The 20,586-nt window shown below is 34.1% G+C and overlaps 2 protein-coding genes and 1 pseudogene across 4 annotated transcripts; 2 read left to right on the forward strand and 1 right to left on the reverse strand.

The window, feature by feature from the left end:
* Positions 1–1,949: 1,949 nt before the first annotated feature.
* LOC140816430 (B-box zinc finger protein 21-like) lies at positions 1,950–3,517 on the forward strand. Of its 3 annotated transcripts, none has more exons than XM_073175684.1 (3): positions 1,950–2,275; positions 2,402–2,884; positions 2,990–3,517. In XM_073175684.1, exons 1-3 carry the CDS (start codon positions 2,096–2,098, stop codon positions 3,299–3,301), a joined length of 975 nt encoding a protein of 324 aa, XP_073031785.1. In that variant the 5' UTR covers positions 1,950–2,095; the 3' UTR covers positions 3,302–3,517. The 3 variants fall into 3 exon arrangements, with proteins under 3 accessions (XP_073031785.1, XP_073031787.1, XP_073031786.1); XM_073175686.1 differs by having other exon boundaries at positions 2,956–3,113; XM_073175685.1 differs by having other exon boundaries at positions 2,402–2,879; positions 2,956–3,113.
* A 3,275-nt stretch (positions 3,518–6,792) lies between these two features.
* Positions 6,793–11,975, forward strand: LOC140816717 (kinesin-like protein KIN-7F). Its single transcript, XM_073176138.1, is given in 17 exon segments — positions 6,793–6,937; positions 7,316–7,663; positions 7,898–7,987; positions 8,070–8,170; positions 8,266–8,379; positions 8,471–8,552; positions 8,637–8,704; positions 8,782–8,847; positions 8,936–9,060; positions 9,161–9,341; positions 9,343–9,498; positions 9,587–9,691; positions 9,781–10,168; positions 10,242–10,600; positions 10,799–11,103; positions 11,269–11,492; positions 11,495–11,975. Coding segments are annotated over 16 exon segments (2,673 nt in total). The 5' UTR covers positions 6,793–6,937; positions 7,316–7,449; the 3' UTR covers positions 11,590–11,975.
* Positions 11,976–12,267: 292 nt separating this feature from the next.
* On the reverse strand, positions 12,268–13,656 carry LOC140816718 (V-type proton ATPase 16 kDa proteolipid subunit-like; annotated as a pseudogene).
* Between the last annotated feature and the right edge of the window lie 6,930 nt (positions 13,657–20,586).

The following is a 20,586-nucleotide window of genomic DNA, read 5'->3' on the forward strand; positions in this document are numbered from 1 at the left end:
CACATAATATATATTTTATTTTTAATATATATATATATATATATATATATTAATTCTGGATGTCGCGAGATGTTAGCACAAACATTTTATAAAAAACATCAAATTTTTGCGATATGTTCGTCGAAAAATTTTGTGACATTAATTATTGAACAAATCGTTCATGATATCAGAATGATATATTATGTATAAATACGCTAGTGATAATTTTACGACCTTGACATCTGGTTGCATGGGGCGCGAGGAAGCCGCCCAATACATGTATTGAAATTAGATATACTTTTGAATAGTGGAACCTATCTATACTTTGGACAGGTGGGAGTGGTATGTCATGCGTGACGTAATTTCACATTGCACTTTTAGTATTATAGTAATCGAGATCTCTTGAAGAATTATGTCACGCATGATGTAATTAGCGAGACTAATTGTATTTTAATGGTGCCATTAAGGTTAATTATGAATACGTTTAGAAATTATTACTCAATTTTCAATTGTTCACGTGACACGGTGACAGCACGGGTTTGACTAAGGTCAGTGAAAAGCTAAATTATAAACTTTTTCATTTTTTTTTTCAAAAAATTATAAACTTTTCATATTTAATGCATCGCCAATCTCACGATGGCAAGTCAAGAGTAGCAGATTCATTCCTACGTTGCATAAATAGTATTCCATTCCACCACAGATAATGTGTGTAGCTTTTAAATATATATATATATATATATATATATATATATTTATAATTATAATTACTTGCATGAAATATATCTCTTAAATGTGCCTCACGCGCATACATATTATGTTTCACAAAACTATCATTTAATTAATTAATTTTATGAGACAAATTTTCGATCTGATCAATAAATAAATATTATATTTTATATCAAAAATAATATTTTTTAAATATATTTATCCATTATGTTTTTGCCAAATAGCAAATGAAAATAACATTAAAGTTAATCGAGAATAATATATTGTTTTTCAAAAATCAAAATGACGATAAAATGAAAATGATAGCTTAAATGATATATATGATTTCTCATTATATGAGTTTCGTCTCACGGATCAATAAAAATTAGTTACAACCAAAACAATTTCATTACAAATAAAGATATGCCATGTATGGTGAATTCTAGTCGGAAAAAAAAAATTGTAATACATAAACGCCAACTGAAATAGAAATTTCCAACTACCACTTACTGATCTAATTCGCATTTATGAAAGAATGCAGGAAGAATATCAACCAAGTAATTAAAAATTTCATAGGAAAAAATTTGTACATAAAAAAATTCGGCTATTTAGTGAAGTAGCGACTAGGTAGATTGTACCTAATTGAACTGAGTTTAGTCATGAGTTCGAATTGAAGTGTCTTAGGACCTCATAGTTGACTGTCAACTACTCTTTTAATATTTTTGCCAGTGAAAATTTAATAAAAACCAATAAAGATGCTTCTTTCTTTCTTTTTTTTATAGAGAATATTAAATATATATAGATGGTAATAAATCTGAAGTTCATGAAAATATACAGTAACTAAAATTTTCCGTGTGTGAATTCATATCCTATACTGTGAATTAATGGTTTTTGGTGCATAAAATTTTATTGAATTTGATTTAACTAAATGAAATAATTATGAAATTGAAGGGATTTGAATAATGGAAGAAATTAAATTATTCATAATTATTAAATTTTTATAACTTACTCATTAAATTTTAGTCTATTTTTCAAATTTTAAAAAAAATTCAAATAAATAAAATAGAAAAGTCAAAAGCAATTCATCAAGAATAAGCAAACTGATTAAGATGAATCCAGTTATTTATTTATTTAATTTTAAGAATTAAGATTTGCATCCTTCAAATATAATCACAAATATATAATAATAAAAAGTAGTTTGGATATTTATTGATTTATTATTATTAAATTATTTTGTTATAATCATGTTAAATAAATTAACTAATCCCAGCTCCATTCCATCGCCATCCCCTTCTGGCTTTCACTTGTCCCTTCCAATTCCAAAAGCTCCTTCAATTTTCATTTCACTCCGGGAAAAAAGAAACGATCTTCACACAAATCAAAGCAAAAATAACTAAAAAAAATAGGCCAAATGAAGATCCAATGTGATGTATGTGATAAAGATGAAGCATCAGTCTTCTGCGTGGCGGATGAGGCCGCGCTCTGTGCCGCCTGCGACCACCGTGTCCATCATGCCAACAAACTCGCCGGAAAACACCACCGCTTCTCCCTTCACCACCCGAGACAAGTTCCCCTCTGTGATATTTGTCAGGTTTTTACGAAATCCATATATGTTCCTCCTCCTTTCCACCACCATTTTTTCTTGATTTGCCACGAACTTTTGTTTTTTCCCCTTCCAATTTTTGGGTTGAATTAACATCTTTTATTCTATTTACAGGAGAGAAGGGCTTTCTTGTTTTGTCAGCAAGATCGAGCAATTCTGTGCAAAGAGTGTGATATCTCAATACACAAAGCAAACGAGCACACTCAGAAGCACGCCAGATTTCTCCTCACAGGTGTAAAGCTTTCTGCAACGTCGACCCTTTATTCCGACTCACCATCTTCATCAGAATCTTCTGCGATAGCCCTCAAGATTTCAGATTCTGATCCAAAAGTCAAGTCCAAAGAATCCAAAAACAAGCCTGTTTCTGCAGGACCAACCCCCGGTACACCATTCACTGAGAAGCGTACAACGGTCCAAAGCACACCCGTGGTGGCAACAGAATTTTGTGATAAAAGTCATGGCCATTTGATGTGTGGAGGGAATTTGAATGGGTCAATTTCAACGAGTAGCATATCGGAATATCTTATGGAAACTCTTCCTGGTTGGCATGTGGAAGACTTTCTCGATTCTTCTCCTCTTCCTCATGGTTTCTGTAAGGTTTGCTTTGCTGCCCCTTTTCATATTCACCTCATAGAAATTTAAAGTATTTTCTTCATGAATTTGCACAGTTGGGAAAATAGTTCAACTTTGTTGAAATTTCAGACCGGGGAAAACGATGTGCTGTCATACTTGGATCCTGATTTTGAGGGCAGCATGTGTGCTTTTCCAGCAGGAAAAATGGGATTTTGGGTCCCTCAAGTGTCCCAATCTTTACATCAGACGCAAAGTCAATCATATCAATCAATTGATATTTCATTCGGAGCCCCAAATGGGAATGTATTAAAGGAGCAAGCGATGGAAATTACTAAAAATAGCATCAAAGTCAGCAGAAGATTGAGCCAAGACTACTCTTTTGCTGTGCCACAAATCAGTCCACCTTCAACTACCTCCAAGAGACATAAAAAAAATTGGTAAAGAAAAAAAAAATCAAATTTCAAATATCCTTATTATTTTGAATCCACTGATCCGGTTTCCCTGTTTTTAATGTATATTTGTAGCTTTTTAGTTGGGTTTTTGATTGATTAGTTGTTAGGCAAGTTGCTAACAACAAAATGATAGAAGTAGAGAACGAAAGCAATATCATAAGATATAAATAAAGCGGCATCCTCAGGATCCATCTGTATCTGATTATATCCACTATAGCAAATTATTAGCAATCTATAAATGAAAAGTTTTTGAATCATTGTCGATGAATAAATATATCCATGTTCGGCTGAGAAAATTCATTCTTTGGACATGCCTTGTTGAGATCTTGGTAGTTGACAATCAAAAGCAATATAAGAAAATGAGCATACTATTGAAATTATGAATATCGTGTATAAAAGAACAAAAAGAAAATAGTAAATCAAATTGAAGTCTGTATGAAGTACAATTTTGTTAAAACATATTTATTCCCTCTGACGGTGCTTCAAGGATCTGGACGGACAACTGTTTCTCAGGTTACATCGACAAAACCTTCCAGTAACTTAGCACGAAATCGCTACACCGGCGAACTGAAAACATTTTTTCACTTTATCACCGAAATTTAACGGATGTCAAATGTAAAACTAACAATATGAAATGCAGATAATGCTTGAAAGAGATCTTGAGTGTTTGTAAAAATCTTTTTCATATGCATGAATTGAGGAAATGAATGCACTATTTATAAGCTTCAAAATACACACAAAGAGTTATTCAAGATTAATTAACTCACTTAATCTTTCAATTAATTCAAAAATATGAAGAGTCAAAAGTTTTTAATTAACTCAAGAATGTGGAAAATCAAAAGATATTTCCATAATCATGAGCTACAACTAACTGAAGAATGTGGAGAGTCAAAAGATAATATGACATTCATGAGTCAATTTAATTCAAACTCTAAATTTGATTCAAATTTCCAACAATAGTACTATCCATTTTTTACCCACTTCGTTCCCAAAGTCAGCGACTCAACTTGCCCTTTTTTCCTCCATGTTCTTTGTTGTGGTTGCATGGATCTTTTTGTCCATAAATATCTTCTGTTGTATCCAATGAAAATAGAAGCGGGGTGTAGTTCTCAGGCTCACTTTTCTCCCTTTTCTTCCAAGGATCCATAGCATTTGTCAAAAGAATTATACTCAAATTCACATAGAAAGAGAACTTGTGACACAGACGAAGGCACATAGTGGCCCGAATTTAAAACTGACATGGAGAAGCAAAAATTACACACACACACACACACATGTATTCCACTATCACGGTTTCACCCCCCCAAAATAAAGCGATCTATTCACATCTAAAGCTGCTATTATTTACACTTCGCTGGTAATTCTCAAATTCCGAAGGGTCGTTTTAATTAGGCCAATTTGCCTTCGCTTTACATATTGTGGTGCAAAAGGTGTAAGATAACGTGGGAATGGCAGAGAGGTGGCTGACCAAAAAGAGAGACAAAAGAGGCCTCCCTCAATGGGGTGAGATCGCAGCTTCAATTAAATACAGGGGACCAACATGGAAATGTGCGGGCCTTGATTTCTTCGCATCTTTTTTACCACGGTTTAATTAATTTGCTAATTACATTACAGGGTATTTTTTATTTCTTTTTCTTAGTTGATTAAAAGTCGTCTAACTAGCTAGCTAGGTCGGAATGTGTGAATGTTGAGAAAAAAAGGAAGTAAAAAAGTAAGATTGTGTCATCTTGTGCAAGTATTCAAAGTTTGAAGTTCTTTGATTATGATTTGGTTGACGTTTCCGCTAATCGAGCATGGAAAATGGATTAAATTCCTGCCAAAATATCATGATGTATCGTATGGTGCAATTGTGCAAACAACATTAATAATTTCTCAGCGTTTGCAGTGAGCTTTGCACGCACGTTTGTATACATACAATCATAGAAACAAGGGCCTCCAAACCTCATGCCTCGACACCTTCCACTAACCATGCATTTAGCAAATTCACCTATCAAATACTCTTTTACTTTTTGAGACCTTCACCTATCAAGCTTGCGAGAAAAGGATGATTTTTTTATTGGGTGACGACGAATCCAACCATTTTCATAGACATTAGTTATTTAAGTTTTGATATAAAATTCCATATGCACTTTGTGACAACTTGAAAAGAGAATATATACGACACTCGAACTTTTATGGAAAAACTATTCATAAATACTGACTTTTTTTCTATGGATCAAACCAATTATCGATCCACTACTAGTGAACCAACAACCATAAAAAATCAATAATTCCAAGAAAAGTGCAGTGCAGCAGTTGCAGTTTGTTAACAGTGGGGCATGCATGCATAATGATATCCACTTCCGCAGCTATTCTTATTTATATAGCTAGCAGACATATGAAAGAGGGCGTGTGGTTCATCATGTTCGGTAAATTTTAAAATATCTGTTTACGTTGTATATCACAACGAATGTAAAAACAAATTAATGATAAATTTAGTCTAGTGTTTAAAGGACTCGTGGGCTTGCTAGCTAGGATGGCATATTATATCACAATCAATCAATAACAATAGGAGTGAAATGTCCGACGAGATATTATGAGCGATTCTTGAATTATGTCACGCTGCGTTGATGAAAGAAGCAACTCTCACGTTCAGATCAGGCTCGTACTTGATCAGATTCTCGACATGCATTAACATTTCTTGTCTAAATCGAAATTGATAACCAATATTCAAATAATGATTCACGTTCTTGATGAGTTTAACTAACCAGAGTGATCGGCGGTGCTAACTTCCAATTACAACCCAGTACTGTATATTATAACGAGTGGAAGAGTATCCATCACAATATATATAGTTTTTGTGGGCCTGAATAATTCGAAGCTAATCATGAAAATTAGCAGGAAACTTGATGTTTGTACATACTATTATTCCAATCCTCCAGTTGACACATTCTCAGAATTTAAAACAAACAAAAATTGTAACCTACACAATACAATAGATGTCACGAGCTCATTTTACTTGATAAGGAACCAAAGAAAAAAAATTGTCTCACATAATCAGAAAAATTTTGACAGAGTCTCGAAAATAAGGTTATTTCTCAAATTTTCAAATCGCACACAGTTCTATTCATGTGAAAATAAAATGATACATAGTGGAAAAAGGATCCTCAAAACATTTCACGAATTATGTGATCACATGCAGCTAACAACTAAACTTAGTCGTTATGTGACCTATGTCATCTTTGTAAGAATTCACATGTGTTGAAAGTTGCAAGAGTTCGACTTTCAAAAACACGTTTGTCATTTTATTTCTTCATTCTTCTAGGTGGATATACGGTTTATTCCGTTGTGCTTGGCGATAATTTATTTCGTGAGTCACGTGTTTTCCTGTTTCTCTTCACACATTTAAACACGTTTTCTCCTATCCTTTTGTGAACCCTTAGAATCTCACGTCTTACCATAATTTAAGGTTTGCCACATTCTTAAAAGATCCCCTCTTTCTCTCTGCTTTCTTATTATTCTCAACCCTTCCGCTAGCCATTTCCATTGGCATTTAAAATTCTTGATTTGCTCTATCTTCATTTGGAAGATTTTTCCTTGTGGGTTTTCCTACAGAAGATACATTTTGTCTCTACATTTTAATACGGTGAGCCAATTTGTTCATCATGCATCGCAATCCGAGCTTCATCGATTTGTCATTTTTATTCTTTTATACAAACAATAACAGATTCAGCTTTGAAAAATTCTTTAACATGACTTTACTTTTATCGATAATGGTAGCACTTCTTCTTTAGGGGCTTGTTATTGCTAAGGTTCGTGCAAATGTTGCCATTTTAGTTATTTTGTTGTACCATTTACCTGATGACGTTAACTTGGACGAGGAAGATTTTTTACAGTGCGAGATTTTTGAGAATTTGTGTTGTATTTTCAAATATGAGTAGTTGTTCTGTTGTACACAAGATTTATTGTCAAATTAATGAATTACCTATTTAAATACCCATTTCTGAATATTTATCTGTTGCAGAGTTAAACTTTTGTCCTGCAAAGAAAGTCCCTCTCTTTTCAGAAAGAGAGGGAATACATGAAAGCCGATAGCTTGTTGATTCTCTTCAAGTGCATTAGGGGGGCGAAAATAAAAGGGGAGTTTGAGTATTCAAAATGGGGTCGATTAGTGGAGATTCGTCGATAGATTGGGATCATGATTCAAGTGCACATGAGGAGAAAATTTTTGTTTCGGTTAGGTTGAGACCAATGAATGAAAGAGAACTTGGAAATAATGATGTTTTGGATTGGGAATGCATCAACAACACCACCATCATTTTCAAGAATAGTTTTCAAGAACGATCTATGCATCCGGCTGCCTATAATTTTGGTAAGCCCAATTTCTCTTTGAAAACGATACATGTATCTCGTGTGATTCCTTCCGTATATGTTTCATCATATGTTGAAAAACCAATAGCTCCTAGACTTGTATTATATTAGATATGTTCGTCCTAAGAATCATTTGCATAATTCATCTTCTTAGTAATCGTAATATGTTCGATTCCATGCAAATGCGCTGTCTTTCAAATTTATTTTTTCTCATTCATCTTTTTTCTTCGGGCAGACAGGGTATTTGGCTTCGACAGTTCCACGAGGGAAGTATACGATGAAGCAGCAAAAAAGGTTGCTCTTTCTGTTTTAAGTGGAATGAATTGTGAGTACAACACCAACCGTTACCATATCCGTAAATTTCATTTTCATACATATGTTTGATCGTGTCTGAATTCCTTTTCCAGCAAGTATTTTTGCATATGGGCAGACAAGTAGTGGAAAAACATATACAATGGCTGGCATTACTGAAAACACCATAGAAGATATATACGACTATATAGACAATGTATTTACAATCCAAATACTTCAATCTTTTTCTTGATTTTATTCATAATATGTTATCTAAAAGTATCTTACTACATTACAATCGAAAAAATATAGCATCGTGAAAGAGAATTCGTGTTGAAGTTTTCTGCAATGGAGATTTACAATGAATCTGTCAAAGACCTCCTCAGCACCGATGGGGCTCCACTTAGACTTTTAGATGATCCAGAGGTAAGCATAAAACTTAAAGATTTAACCTTAAAGGCGACCGATTTCGTCAAACATACATCCACGTAATTTCTCACTGACTCTAATAATGTAGAGAGGGACTGTTGTGGAGAAACTCACAGAGGTGACCTTAAGAGACATAAACCATCTAAAAGAGCTTCTATCGATATGTGAAGGCAAGATCAATCATACGCATCTCATATTTTTTGTGTATGCAAACAACAAGAATTACCCTTGATAGGAGTTCGTATATTTTACAGCCCAAAGACAGATAGGAGAGACTACCCTCAATGAAATGAGCTCTAGATCTCATCAAATTCTACGCCTAGTACGTTTTCTTTTATTAGTTTTTTGGAAGTTGCTATTTCCTGCGTCCAGTTTCTCACATAATTGACGTTACTGTAGAGTGTTGACAGTGAAGCTCGTGAATACATTGGTGCACTAAATTCAAGCACGCTAACAGCTTCTGTGGTATGAATTCTAATGTATTTGATTCTGCAATATACTTAGAAAATATACGATAAAAAAAGATAACATGTTTTCATGTTCTCAAGCGCAGAATTTTGTTGATCTTGCTGGGAGCGAACGTGCTTCTCAAACATTATCAGCTGGCACTAGACTAAAAGAAGGTTGCCATATAAACAGAAGTTTGCTTACACTCGGGACAGTGATCCGGAAGCTAAGGTACATTTCCTATTCACTCTCACATGTCTACCAATAGTCCGTTCTCTCTATAACACACTCAGCTAACTCGAAACCAATTGATTTTTGTGTTTTTATGCAGCAAAGGAAGAAATGGGCACATCCCATATAGAGATTCAAAGCTGACACGTATACTACAAAACTCATTAGGAGGCAATGCCAAGACAGCCATCATATGTACGATGAGCCCTTCCCACAGCCACGTTGAGCAATCAAGAAACACGCTCTTGTTCGCTAGCTGCGCCAAGCAAGTTAGTACCAACTGCACAGGTTAATGTGGTTATGTCTGAGAAAGCACTAGTGAAGCAGCTGCAGAAAGAACTAGCAAGACTTGAGAACGAGTTGAGGAACTTGAGTTCTATTGCTGGTCCGTGTGATTCTGCAGCAGCACTAAAAGAGAAAGAACAAGTTATTGAAAAGGTGATATTTCATAGAGAAATGACTAAGTTTCATAAAACACATATTTGTTGGAAGAAATGTCACTTTTTCTATCACTTGAATTCTGCAGATGGATAAAGAGATTCGTGATTTAACTTATCAACGGGATCAAGCTCAATCACATATTGAGAATATTTTAAAGTCTGAAGGGGAATATCAAACATCAAAATCATGGGTTTGTAGACATGTTACTTTAAACTTAAATTTAACATGAATTTAAACCCTTTAAATCCTTATTCGGGATGATTCTCTTGTGTTCTTAAGGTTGATATGAATGGCCACGAAAAAGGATCCTGGAGGAATGAGTATTCGACATCTGAAGCATCAGAGATAATCGATCCCTTTCGCTCTGATGGAGCTTCCATTACATCTCATTTTTCAGATAGGTACGAAGATATTAATTCCAGAAGGATTGAAGGTCAAATCGTTGAGAGTTCTGAGGAGCAATTTCTGTCAGATGACACGTCGCCAAGACTATACATAGACAAGTACTTTGGTCCTGATCCATGTCAAGGATGGGAAAAGATTAGTCAAGAAACTGATAAGACTCTAGAAGAAAACTGCAAGGAGGTTCAATGTATTGAAATCAATTTCACCAGAGGAAATAAAGTTTCCCATGTGACGTCTGGACAAAATGGAGATCTGGTTCCAGGTTATATTTGTTCAGAAGTTATTCTTTATAGGCGGATGAAAATTATGAACTGATTTTCTTGTTTCACATGTAGAGAAACATAAAAGTTCACCTGACACGGATGTATCGGATTTCAGTGCCAATGTATCAAGAAGTGTAAGTTGTACTATCACAAAATCTTCGAGTTTTGAAGGGGAAAAAGAACCCGAAAATGCATCACCAATTGCAGAAGATACTCAAGGAAGGATCTCTATCGTTGAGCCAGTTATGTCTACAGAGATATTGGGTACAAAAAATGACCGAAGTTCAAAGAAGAGTGACAGCATGAACGAAAATGATCACAACATTAAAAATTTGGATAAAGACTTCCCAGCCAAGAAACAAGAAGTTTATGTCACAGAAATCAGTGAAGTGATCCGGTCCGAGTCAGTGAAGCAGTTGGTGAAGGATGTGGTATGAATGAATTCTTCCCTCGGATGAGTTACCTAATCATATTTATGCTACTTCCAACTCATTTTCTGGTTTCTAATCAAACTAATTCTCCAATAACTGATCTATTTGTATTCTTTAGCATATACTTCAATAGAGTTCTTGCAAAGATTGTTCTTTTCCATATATCTGCCGTTTCTCATAGTGTAACTTTGCTAGCAGGGTATAAAGGAGGCAAAAACAATCAAGAATTCTGAAAACAATGCAGGTGATGAATCCAATGAGTCTCAGAATATAATGAAATCTCCGTCTGATTGGATCACCGAATTTGAGAGGCAAAAGAGAGACATAGTTGAACTTTGGAACACTTGCAACATTCCGTTGGTTCATAGAACCTACTTCTTCTTGCTCTTCAAAGGAGATCCATCAGATGCAGTATACATGGAAGTTGAGCTTAGGCGTTTGTCTTTTCTCAAGAACACGTTACATGGACTTGCCAAAGACGATCATTTTACACAGGCTTCAAGGTACTCTCTCATTTCTATCCTTACTCTTTGCCAGATGCTAAAAATTTTCAAGAATGTATAAAGCCAAATCTGATTAAACATCTTTTAACTCAACATTTCAACTAGTATTTTATCTACCATTTATTATAACCTAAAATCTTGAACATTTTCTGGGCTCGCTCACAGTGCTAAAGCTCTAAATCGTGAGAGAGAAATGCTATGCAGACGAATGATGAAAAAGTATTCTGCAAAAGAGAGGGAAGCTCTGTACAAGAAATGGGGAATCGGCTTAAAAACAAAGCATCGAAGACTCCAACTTTGCCGCAAACTATGGACAGATGCCGCAAACATGGATCACATCAAAGAAAGTGCTTCCATTGTTGCAAAAATAATTGGGTTCAAGGAGACAGGAAGGCTCCAAAAGAGATGTTTGGGCTCAGCGTATCAACAAAGCTGGTTAACCTCAGTTCATTCAGCTGGAGACATAGCTTGCCTTCCATGATATAAGGCCAAGTTGTGACAGTGAAATGTGAATTACTATTACCTAGGAAATGTGTCATTAGAACTAACTCCGTTAGCTTTCTGAATTGTATGACTCCTGTACATGGTCGAGAATTGGATCCTAAGGAACTCTTCATTCAAGTGCTCAACTTCACTCATCGGGGAAAAAGGTAAATAAGCTACCGATATCATGTAATTGTTCTTTCTGTATTGCTTTGAGAATTAAGTGAACCATGGGTAGTTTCATGTCATATAAATAAAAAGGAGGGGAGATACTAAGTGGCCCCCCGATTTGCTAGTATCCACACGATGAACTCATCACCTTTAGATGTCAGTTGAATCAAATTCGCCAAGCCACAGAGGTTTCTACCTAAGCGGCACATGGATTTGTACCTGTTACCTCCTCAGTGGAAGCAGTATGTGATTCCATCTAGGATATGTTTTTACTTTCTTTATACTTTTTTAATTTCGATCACAGTTACCCTATGCGATACTTTTTTAGAGTGTTCAGCAGATGTCTTACCTGCAAGAACACAATCAAACACCAAAATTCTGTATATTTGCAGGCCGGTATTCCACGTCCATTTACCAGGTTTAGAGTATTATGAAATATAGAGTAATTTTGGCAGAATGATACATGCCATGGTTTTACATGAATCAAATATTGTTGTTTGCAACATACCATATAAAATATTAGGGAACTTTATTCAGGGATCAACAAACTTCTCACGTCAACAGTTCAATACATTTGGGCAATAATTTCATGCGTATATAAAGCTTGAACTAATAAAACTGCCACAACCAAACTGCCATCTAGCCACAGAAAAACGATTACAGTACTGGATAGCTAGAAGTTGCAATAGTTGTTTACAAAGACAAACTGTTTATTCTGCTCGAGATTGACCAGCACGAGAGGAAAGTATGATTCCAACAATGAGACCACATAGTGCCAATGCTTCAGCAAATATAAGGATAAGAATCATCCCGACAAAGAGCTTTGGTTGTTGAGCATTGGCTCTGTACAGATGATAAAGATTATGGTAATAAGTATGGAATCTTATTAAAAAATAATAAAAACAGAGATACTTGAATATAACACACATTTCGAAACACAACTAAGAACTAGACAAATCAATACTGAATTTTCAATAATGTCTCATTCTATCAGACAACGAATTATCACTTTCACTGCTCATAGAGTAATAAGATGGCTCACAAGAAAATCAGAAATAATTAGTTGGAGAAATGGTGCTCAATATAGACAGGACACCAGGTTACTAAAGAAAACAAAAGCCCAATGGGTAACAACCAAGGCCACTTCCAGTCAAGTCACAATTCACCCTTCCAAAAAATCCAAGCAGCAGCAATATGTTGCACAGAAAGAAAATTAGAACTCCAAAACACAAAACTCCATAACTACGTCCACACGCCAATTCACCCCCCAAAAAAACAAGAAGTCTAAATCCCAACACACAATTATTCAATATCTTATGCGAATCAAATAAAATTCAAGGTACTCGACAAGTAGCATACCTGACACCAGCATCTCCGACGATGCCAATGGCCATACCAGCAGCGAGGCCAGCAAGACCGCAAGAAAGTCCAGAATAAAGATGCGCATACCATCAAACAAGTAGTAAGACTTGGTCTTGGGGTTAATACCAGTACTGATAATAACAGCGATGATCAAACCATAAATACCCAGCCATAACTACCGGCACAATGGATTTCATCACCAACTCTGGCCGCATCACACCCATGGATGCCACACCGACACCACTCTTCGCCGTGCCGTACGCGACTCCCATACCTACAAAGACAGAGTTGAAATAGTCGAAACAAAAGTTTAGATCTGAAAAATTGGAATGGATCGTGAAGCTTGGCTCACAGGAGAATACGAGAGCGGCGGCGGCGGCACCGAAGAAGCCAACGAATGGCGTCGTTTCGTCGTCGCTGAAGGTTGAGGACATTTTCCGATCGACTGGGAGTGGATTTCAGGAGAGATTCGGATATCGCGGTGTTTTTTTTTACCTACGGATAGTCGGATATACAGATGCTTTAGGAATAAGTGGAATTTTGCCAAGTGGAAGTATTTTATATGCGAATGAGATTTGATCGTGAATTTACACATTTGCCCTTTGTTACAATATAAATTACATTTGACTTTTAAATAATTAAATTTGATCCTTTTCAAATTATTAAATTGCTATTCTCAACTCGTCTTTGTTGTTGTGATTATGCATCAGTCTGAATAATCTGTGGGAGTCATGCAAATATATTGGTCTCGAGACTTCAATTATTTTTAATTAAAGTTGTAAATGCATGAAAAATGACAATAAAAACTAAACTCGGAGAAATTTTCACTGGTTTGATACGTTTGACACGTCAAGTTCTTTTTCTTGAATAAATCTTGACGTAACATATATATATTTTTTTAAAATGAACACTTTTTTGTAGTATTACGACAACGTGGTAAATAGACCGTTCCATTCCCATTCCTAGTCCTAGCAATATAGAATAAAAATATATTGTAATATATATTGTTAGCAATAATCAAAGTTTTAAAAATTAATTATTATAACCCAGTTTTGAAATTTAGACATACACAACTTTCGGCCTCGATCGGGCCCAAAGCAAATGTAAATGGGCTTCGAATATTTGGGCGCCCATAATATCCGCAGTGATCCGGCTGCGGTTCTTACCAATCACTGTTAGGTGTTTGGATATCGAAGGATGAGAGATCTCCTGCAGAATCAATGGGCAAACATAACAGCAACAGGCTTAACTATGAAAACGCAGCATGCTCTTGTCTTGAGTGTGATATACTCGTGGATCATCGTACTTTCTGTTGCATTCTTCAGCTTCTTCTAGTTCTATGATAAAGGAAATTGGTTACAAAATATGCCTCAAATCAAAGACATTCCATTGGGGATGGTTACTTTCCTCTTGCAGGATCAAAATATATGATCGGATGTTGAAATCGATGTAGTTTTCTTTTGTAGCTATTTTTTATTGGAGTCAAAGTTTTGTTGCAAGAAATCTGGAACCTGCTCCCAATTTAAACATTAATAACCCCACTCCATCACATGTTTGTGTTGGTTTTTGTCTGAAATTATCGTTGTCACATATAATACTTAAATATTATATGTGAATATATTTTTGTACAGAAACTCGAGTATTTGTGGTAAAAAAAATTAACTTAACATTTGTATTTGCACTTTATCGTCATGTAATAAAGCTTATAAAAAGCTAGCACTTTCAAAGGGTATTATTTTTCATCGAGAAACTATTTTTTAACAATAAACTTAGTTTTCTTGAAATCATTCAATCATGTATAGTTTTAGTAAAATAATCTAACGATGCGTTTATATTGAGAAATCTGAAAACGGAGGATTTCAAATCATTAACAAAAATTCACTCAATTTGTTTGGGTAATTTTCATTCAATAAATTTGTAATAATTACTTAACTATTTTACTGTCTCTTTTATGACAACACACCTCCGTGATTAACCACGCTAGTCAAATAAATCCAATTGAGCAAACTCTATACGATATGTTCATCCGAAAAATTGTTGGTAAAAATTGTTGGTCAAACACTTGCACACATATTTTATTAACTCAAAGCTCTTATGAAAGAGCTTTTGCAGTTACTTTTTGCACTATATCAATGTTTCGGTCATTTATAATTAATGAAGTAAATTGAATTACGTTCTTTTAGATCAATTTATCAAATCAAATAAATCAAATAGAATTATTCGAACATACTAAATTTTCTTTTTTAAAAAAAAATAAATAAACTCGCCATTATTCTGTTCGCATATTCAAAAATCAATCTGCTCCTTGTAGTAGGGGTGAGCAAGATTTCGGTTAAACCGAATTAACCGACTGAACCGAGCCAATTCGGAAATTCGGTTCGGTTATTTCGGAAATTCGGTTATATCGGTTAATTCAATTCGGTTACGGTTTTCAAAATTTTGAATCGGTTAACCGAATTAATCGATATAATAAATATTACTATTTAATAAATTCTTTTGTTTATTAATTTTTATAAATATTTTACTTTTAATTTTAAAATCGATATAATATGTATTAATTGTGTTCAAATAAAACTTATACATTTGTGATGTGTGTGATTTTATGTTTTTATGTATGTGTGTAAACTGTAGTGTTAAAAAAAATTACATATATAATTAAAGTTAAATCACAATATTTTTAAAACTAATCGGTTAATTCGATCACCTACCGAATTAACCGATTTTAATTCGGTTCGGTTTTCATCGGTTATGAAAATTAATTCGGTCTGTTCGGTTATGGCTAAATATTCTGGGTGACCGAATTAACCGATTTTAATTCGGTTCGGTTTTCATCGGTTATGAAAATTAATTTGGTCAGTTTGGTTATGGCTAAATATTTCGATTCGGTTCGGTTATGGTTAAGTCGGTTCGGTCGATAACCAAATTGACCGAATGATTCACCCCAAAGTGTGACAAGAACGTTGCATTCACTTTACATTTTGCAACCATTCGAGCTTTTTGCTCATGACTATGGCTCCACAATTTCTTATCTTTGGACAAAGGTTCATTTTACGATGATAATTGGCTGTGGTACATAAAAAAAATCCAAATCATACAGAGAGAGCAGCATATTTCGCCTACAACTAATTCATCATTCCATCTTGACATTCGACCATCAATCAATCTACCTGAATTTAGGAAACCTAACTTAAATCTTGTAACTCAGAATGCTAGTTTAGTTGTAGATAAAATTTTCCAAATTTGATGTGAAGTTTATCGTGACTATTATTGATTTATCATTTAATTTTAAAATTTATTGTCGGGTTTCATTTGTAGTTTACTTTGAGGTCGGATAATCTTTTTTAAATGACATGGATATCTACAGCCGTTATCTTTCAATATACTTTAGATAAAAATCTAGGTCAATGTAATAACTTGTAAACCACGTTAGTCAGGTAAACCACACTTGACAAGCTTTGTGCGACAAGCTAGCAATAGAAAGTTTTGGTAAAGAGAATCAAAATTATAATCATCGGTCCAACGTTCACCCACTCCACCAACTCGAACACATCTTTAAGAGCTTGAGGTTGGATAATCTTAGGCCAGCATGGATTGAACGAAAACCTATCCCTCCAAAAAAAAAAGTAGTGAATCTTCGTATAAAGTTTATACTACTTGCTTTTCTTTAGCACTTTCTTCGCTTCGCCATGGCCATAGGGACGAAACTTTATCGCTACGCGAACACAAAGGATAAAAGAAGTAGCAAAGGTAGGCAACTTATTGAAGCAAAAGAAGACAAAAGCTATACAACTAATGCAAGAATCTCACTCCACTGTTAAACAATTAATAAGTTGAACCTATCTTATCAATTATAAAAATAAACAAACTCAAATAATTCGATGCCATGTTAACGACCCATCCACCACTTAGATTTTATCCATTGCCGCTATGAGTAAGTACTGTCGGCGAGCATTTATAGACAGCAAATTTATATAAATTGGTTGTAAATTACTTCGAGTTATTCTATCGACTTTGATGCATCATATATCATCATATATTAAGGACTTTTTTGGGGAAAAAAAATATATATATATATATATATATATATATATATATATATATATATATATATATATATATATATATATATATATATATATATATATATATATATAATTCAATTCAATTTGATGGCTCGTTTAACATATATGGAAAATTTGTCTGCTTCTCCACATACAAATTTTACGTACGTATCAATCATTTAAATGTGTGCATAATTTGTCGTATAAAATTTCTTTTGTCGCTGCGAAAGAAAATCTAGAATAAAATCAATACAACTCCTTTAGTATGTATTTCAAGCTTGAAATATATGTTTTTAAGAATTAAAGAAAGGATGTGAATGGTAATATCGGATATAATATCATAAACTTTTATTTGGAAAACGATATGATCAAGAGTATAGTAATTTCGAAAATCAGACATTTATGAGCTATATAAATTTGAACCTTCAATAATAGATTTTAAAGCATAATTTAAATTCGATTATAAAAACTTGATTTCCATTCAATTAAAAGCAAAATGATAAAGATTGATGGATAATATGAAAGTCGTTGGCATGCAAAACATATCAATCAAATAATACTTTTCTACTACAAAAAATCGGGATTTCATGACGTCTAGCGTGCGTCATCTGCACTTGTCATTAGGCGTACAGTCGAATCGAGTAAAATATCATACTATTAGAGTTCGACTTGGAAAAAATTTAAAATATTAGAACTCGAGCTCAAAAAACTCGATTTCCATTTATTTTAATTTTAAATAAATAATAAAGAAATATATGTATAAGTATATAAAAATAAATATAATTAGTTATAACTAAATATATATGCAATCGAGTAGCTCGCGGGCTACTGGAACATCCTCATCAAATACTCGAGCTCAATTCAATTATGGGCTCGAGCTGCTGAACTCAACTTGGTCATACCGAGCTCAAGCTCGAGTTTTGACCGAGTTTCGTTCAGCAGCTCGACTCATTTGCACATCTGCTTGCTATATATGTATGATTTATACATGCTCATGTATGTATCCAATTTTTTTAACTTTAGAAACCCACAACCACTATATTTGATGCGTTTTAATAAACCAAAAAAACCAACATAAAAATGAATCGGGTTTGAGAGTAGTGAGCAATTACACTGGGTCAGACTGCTTTCTGCCATGATATATTGGATCTTGGATGGGGTTTACCTGGGCTCTGATATATCTGCATACTTAAAATAATAGAGATCATTATTGGGGCATCGGAAGGTTTTTTGGTGTAGTCACTCCGACGATCAAATCAATCAAGTGCTTTATAGCAAGAGAATGTGTGTTTTTTGCACAATAATATATATTTGAATGCATTAATATCAAACAAACTTGACATTGATAAGAGAGAAGTCAAATGATGACTTTGTTTTCAGTTATCAGCTGCTATTTATGGTGAAATGATACATGCTCTGTTTACTGACACCGTTAAATTTGACAACCAGACATACTTAGAGTGAGTCACATGACCTCTACGTGCGCCGAAAGACATCCTAATGATGATCAAGTAATTGTGCACTATACCTGCGAATTTTGGAGATGACGCTTGTACCGAAATGCATGGGTGGACAACTGTGACGTGGAGTACTTTTTATCTGTTGTACAAACCGAGCTCACCTGTATACCCGGTTCTTTCTAATAATTGGTTGGTTTACTCAACTTTCCTAACTTCTCGACTACCCAAAAACCCAAACCAGAATTGATCCGGATTGGGGGTATACCTACAAATCAATTAACAAGCAAATGTGTATCCAATTATTGAAAGTCGAGGGATTGTCGACTTGTCGTGCGCAGCTAAATTAAACCCCTAAAGTGTTGACATGTAAAATATAGTGGGCCGAATACCAAATGCTAAACAGAATTATTCTGACAAATTTGAGGCAAACAGCAACAGATTCAACATGGGACTGTTTCGTATTTCCCGATAAACTTGTGTTTTGTTATATGAAACGATAATCGCTTAAATGCTAACCCCGGCCCCCTCAAGGTAATTAAACCTTGCATTGTCCGATCCCATGTGCAGCGTAACATGTCCTCCTATTGTTGAGTCATGGCACGTGCTGACAAAGTAATTGTCTGTCAGAGAAAGGCCTCCTCGATTATTCTCGCATCTTCTCTTTCGTGGCCTACTATCTACGCATACATAACGCATTGATTATTGGTAAATTTAATTTAATTAATTAATTGGCATAATCAAATCATTAACTAACTATAGTTTTTCATATTTACTTGTCTATCCATTCTGGACCTCACATGAATCATTCCCAGAAGGGCCACTGCTTCTATTATCTATCATAATGTTTTTCATCACTCCTATTAATTATTAGCTTAACACCACAATTAATAGCACAAAAAAATTTAAGAGTTTAGCACAAATCAAGTATAGAATAAATATTTTTTGTCATTTGATTGATGACATGATCATCTGTATTACATATCGTGTTTATTAATAAAATAAAGTCAATAAATAAATGATCCGATATATATAAATATTATAAATGTACTATTTAAAATGAAACTTTTACTGCTAACAAAACATCAAAATAGTTTCCTCGATACAACTGGCAAGCAATGGTTATTAATTTTTTAAATTGCAATTACAGCTAATGATGTCTTAATTGTCAAGGATTAATGTATTATTACTATTTACCAAATTTAAGGGGATTAGTTGAGTAAGACACCAAGATTTGAGGCGTTGGCAGTCAATTCGTAACTAACAAATGTTGGTGCATAAATATATCTCAACTATATATATATATAAAATAGGAGGTCACGTTTCTTCGTGGAAGATTACCAGTGTAACTGGTAGTTAACCAAATTTACAAGTGCATTAACATTATTACAATAATCTACCCATGCATAAACAATCAATTCCCCACCATCCTCCTACACGAAAATTAAAGTCAATCAATACCCTTAAAAGTTTTAGGCCAATATATACTAGCATTGCTCCCTGTACAATTATCTGAATCATACGTAATATGTGTGTGACCCGGTTAAATATGTGTGTGACCCGGTGAGGGAAGCTGAATGGTGACTTTGCTTTGCAAGCGTCACACTACCGAAATATAATGACAAAGATAAGGTGTAGATATACTAATTTCACCCGAATAAACAAAGTTAAGTCGAAAGGAAAGCCAACACACGTCTTAATTTTGTGGCTTATAAATCTTTTAATACATTTTTTGACTCGTGATGTAAGATGATAAAATATGTATATATAATACAGGTAATTAAAATTTTTATTATAGATATAAGAAATTTGTGTAATGTAATTATATAGATGTTTAGTGTGTATATTAATTGTTGGTTGAACTATTTTCATTTATCATCTTATATAACAACCATGCCAAAAAGTACTTAATTATATTATACTATTGATTAATTAAAACTTTTACAGAG

This window comes from Primulina eburnea, chromosome 16 (genome assembly GCF_022965805.1).
Source record: "Primulina eburnea isolate SZY01 chromosome 16, ASM2296580v1, whole genome shotgun sequence".
Classification (NCBI taxonomy): Eukaryota; Viridiplantae; Streptophyta; class Magnoliopsida; order Lamiales; family Gesneriaceae; genus Primulina; species Primulina eburnea.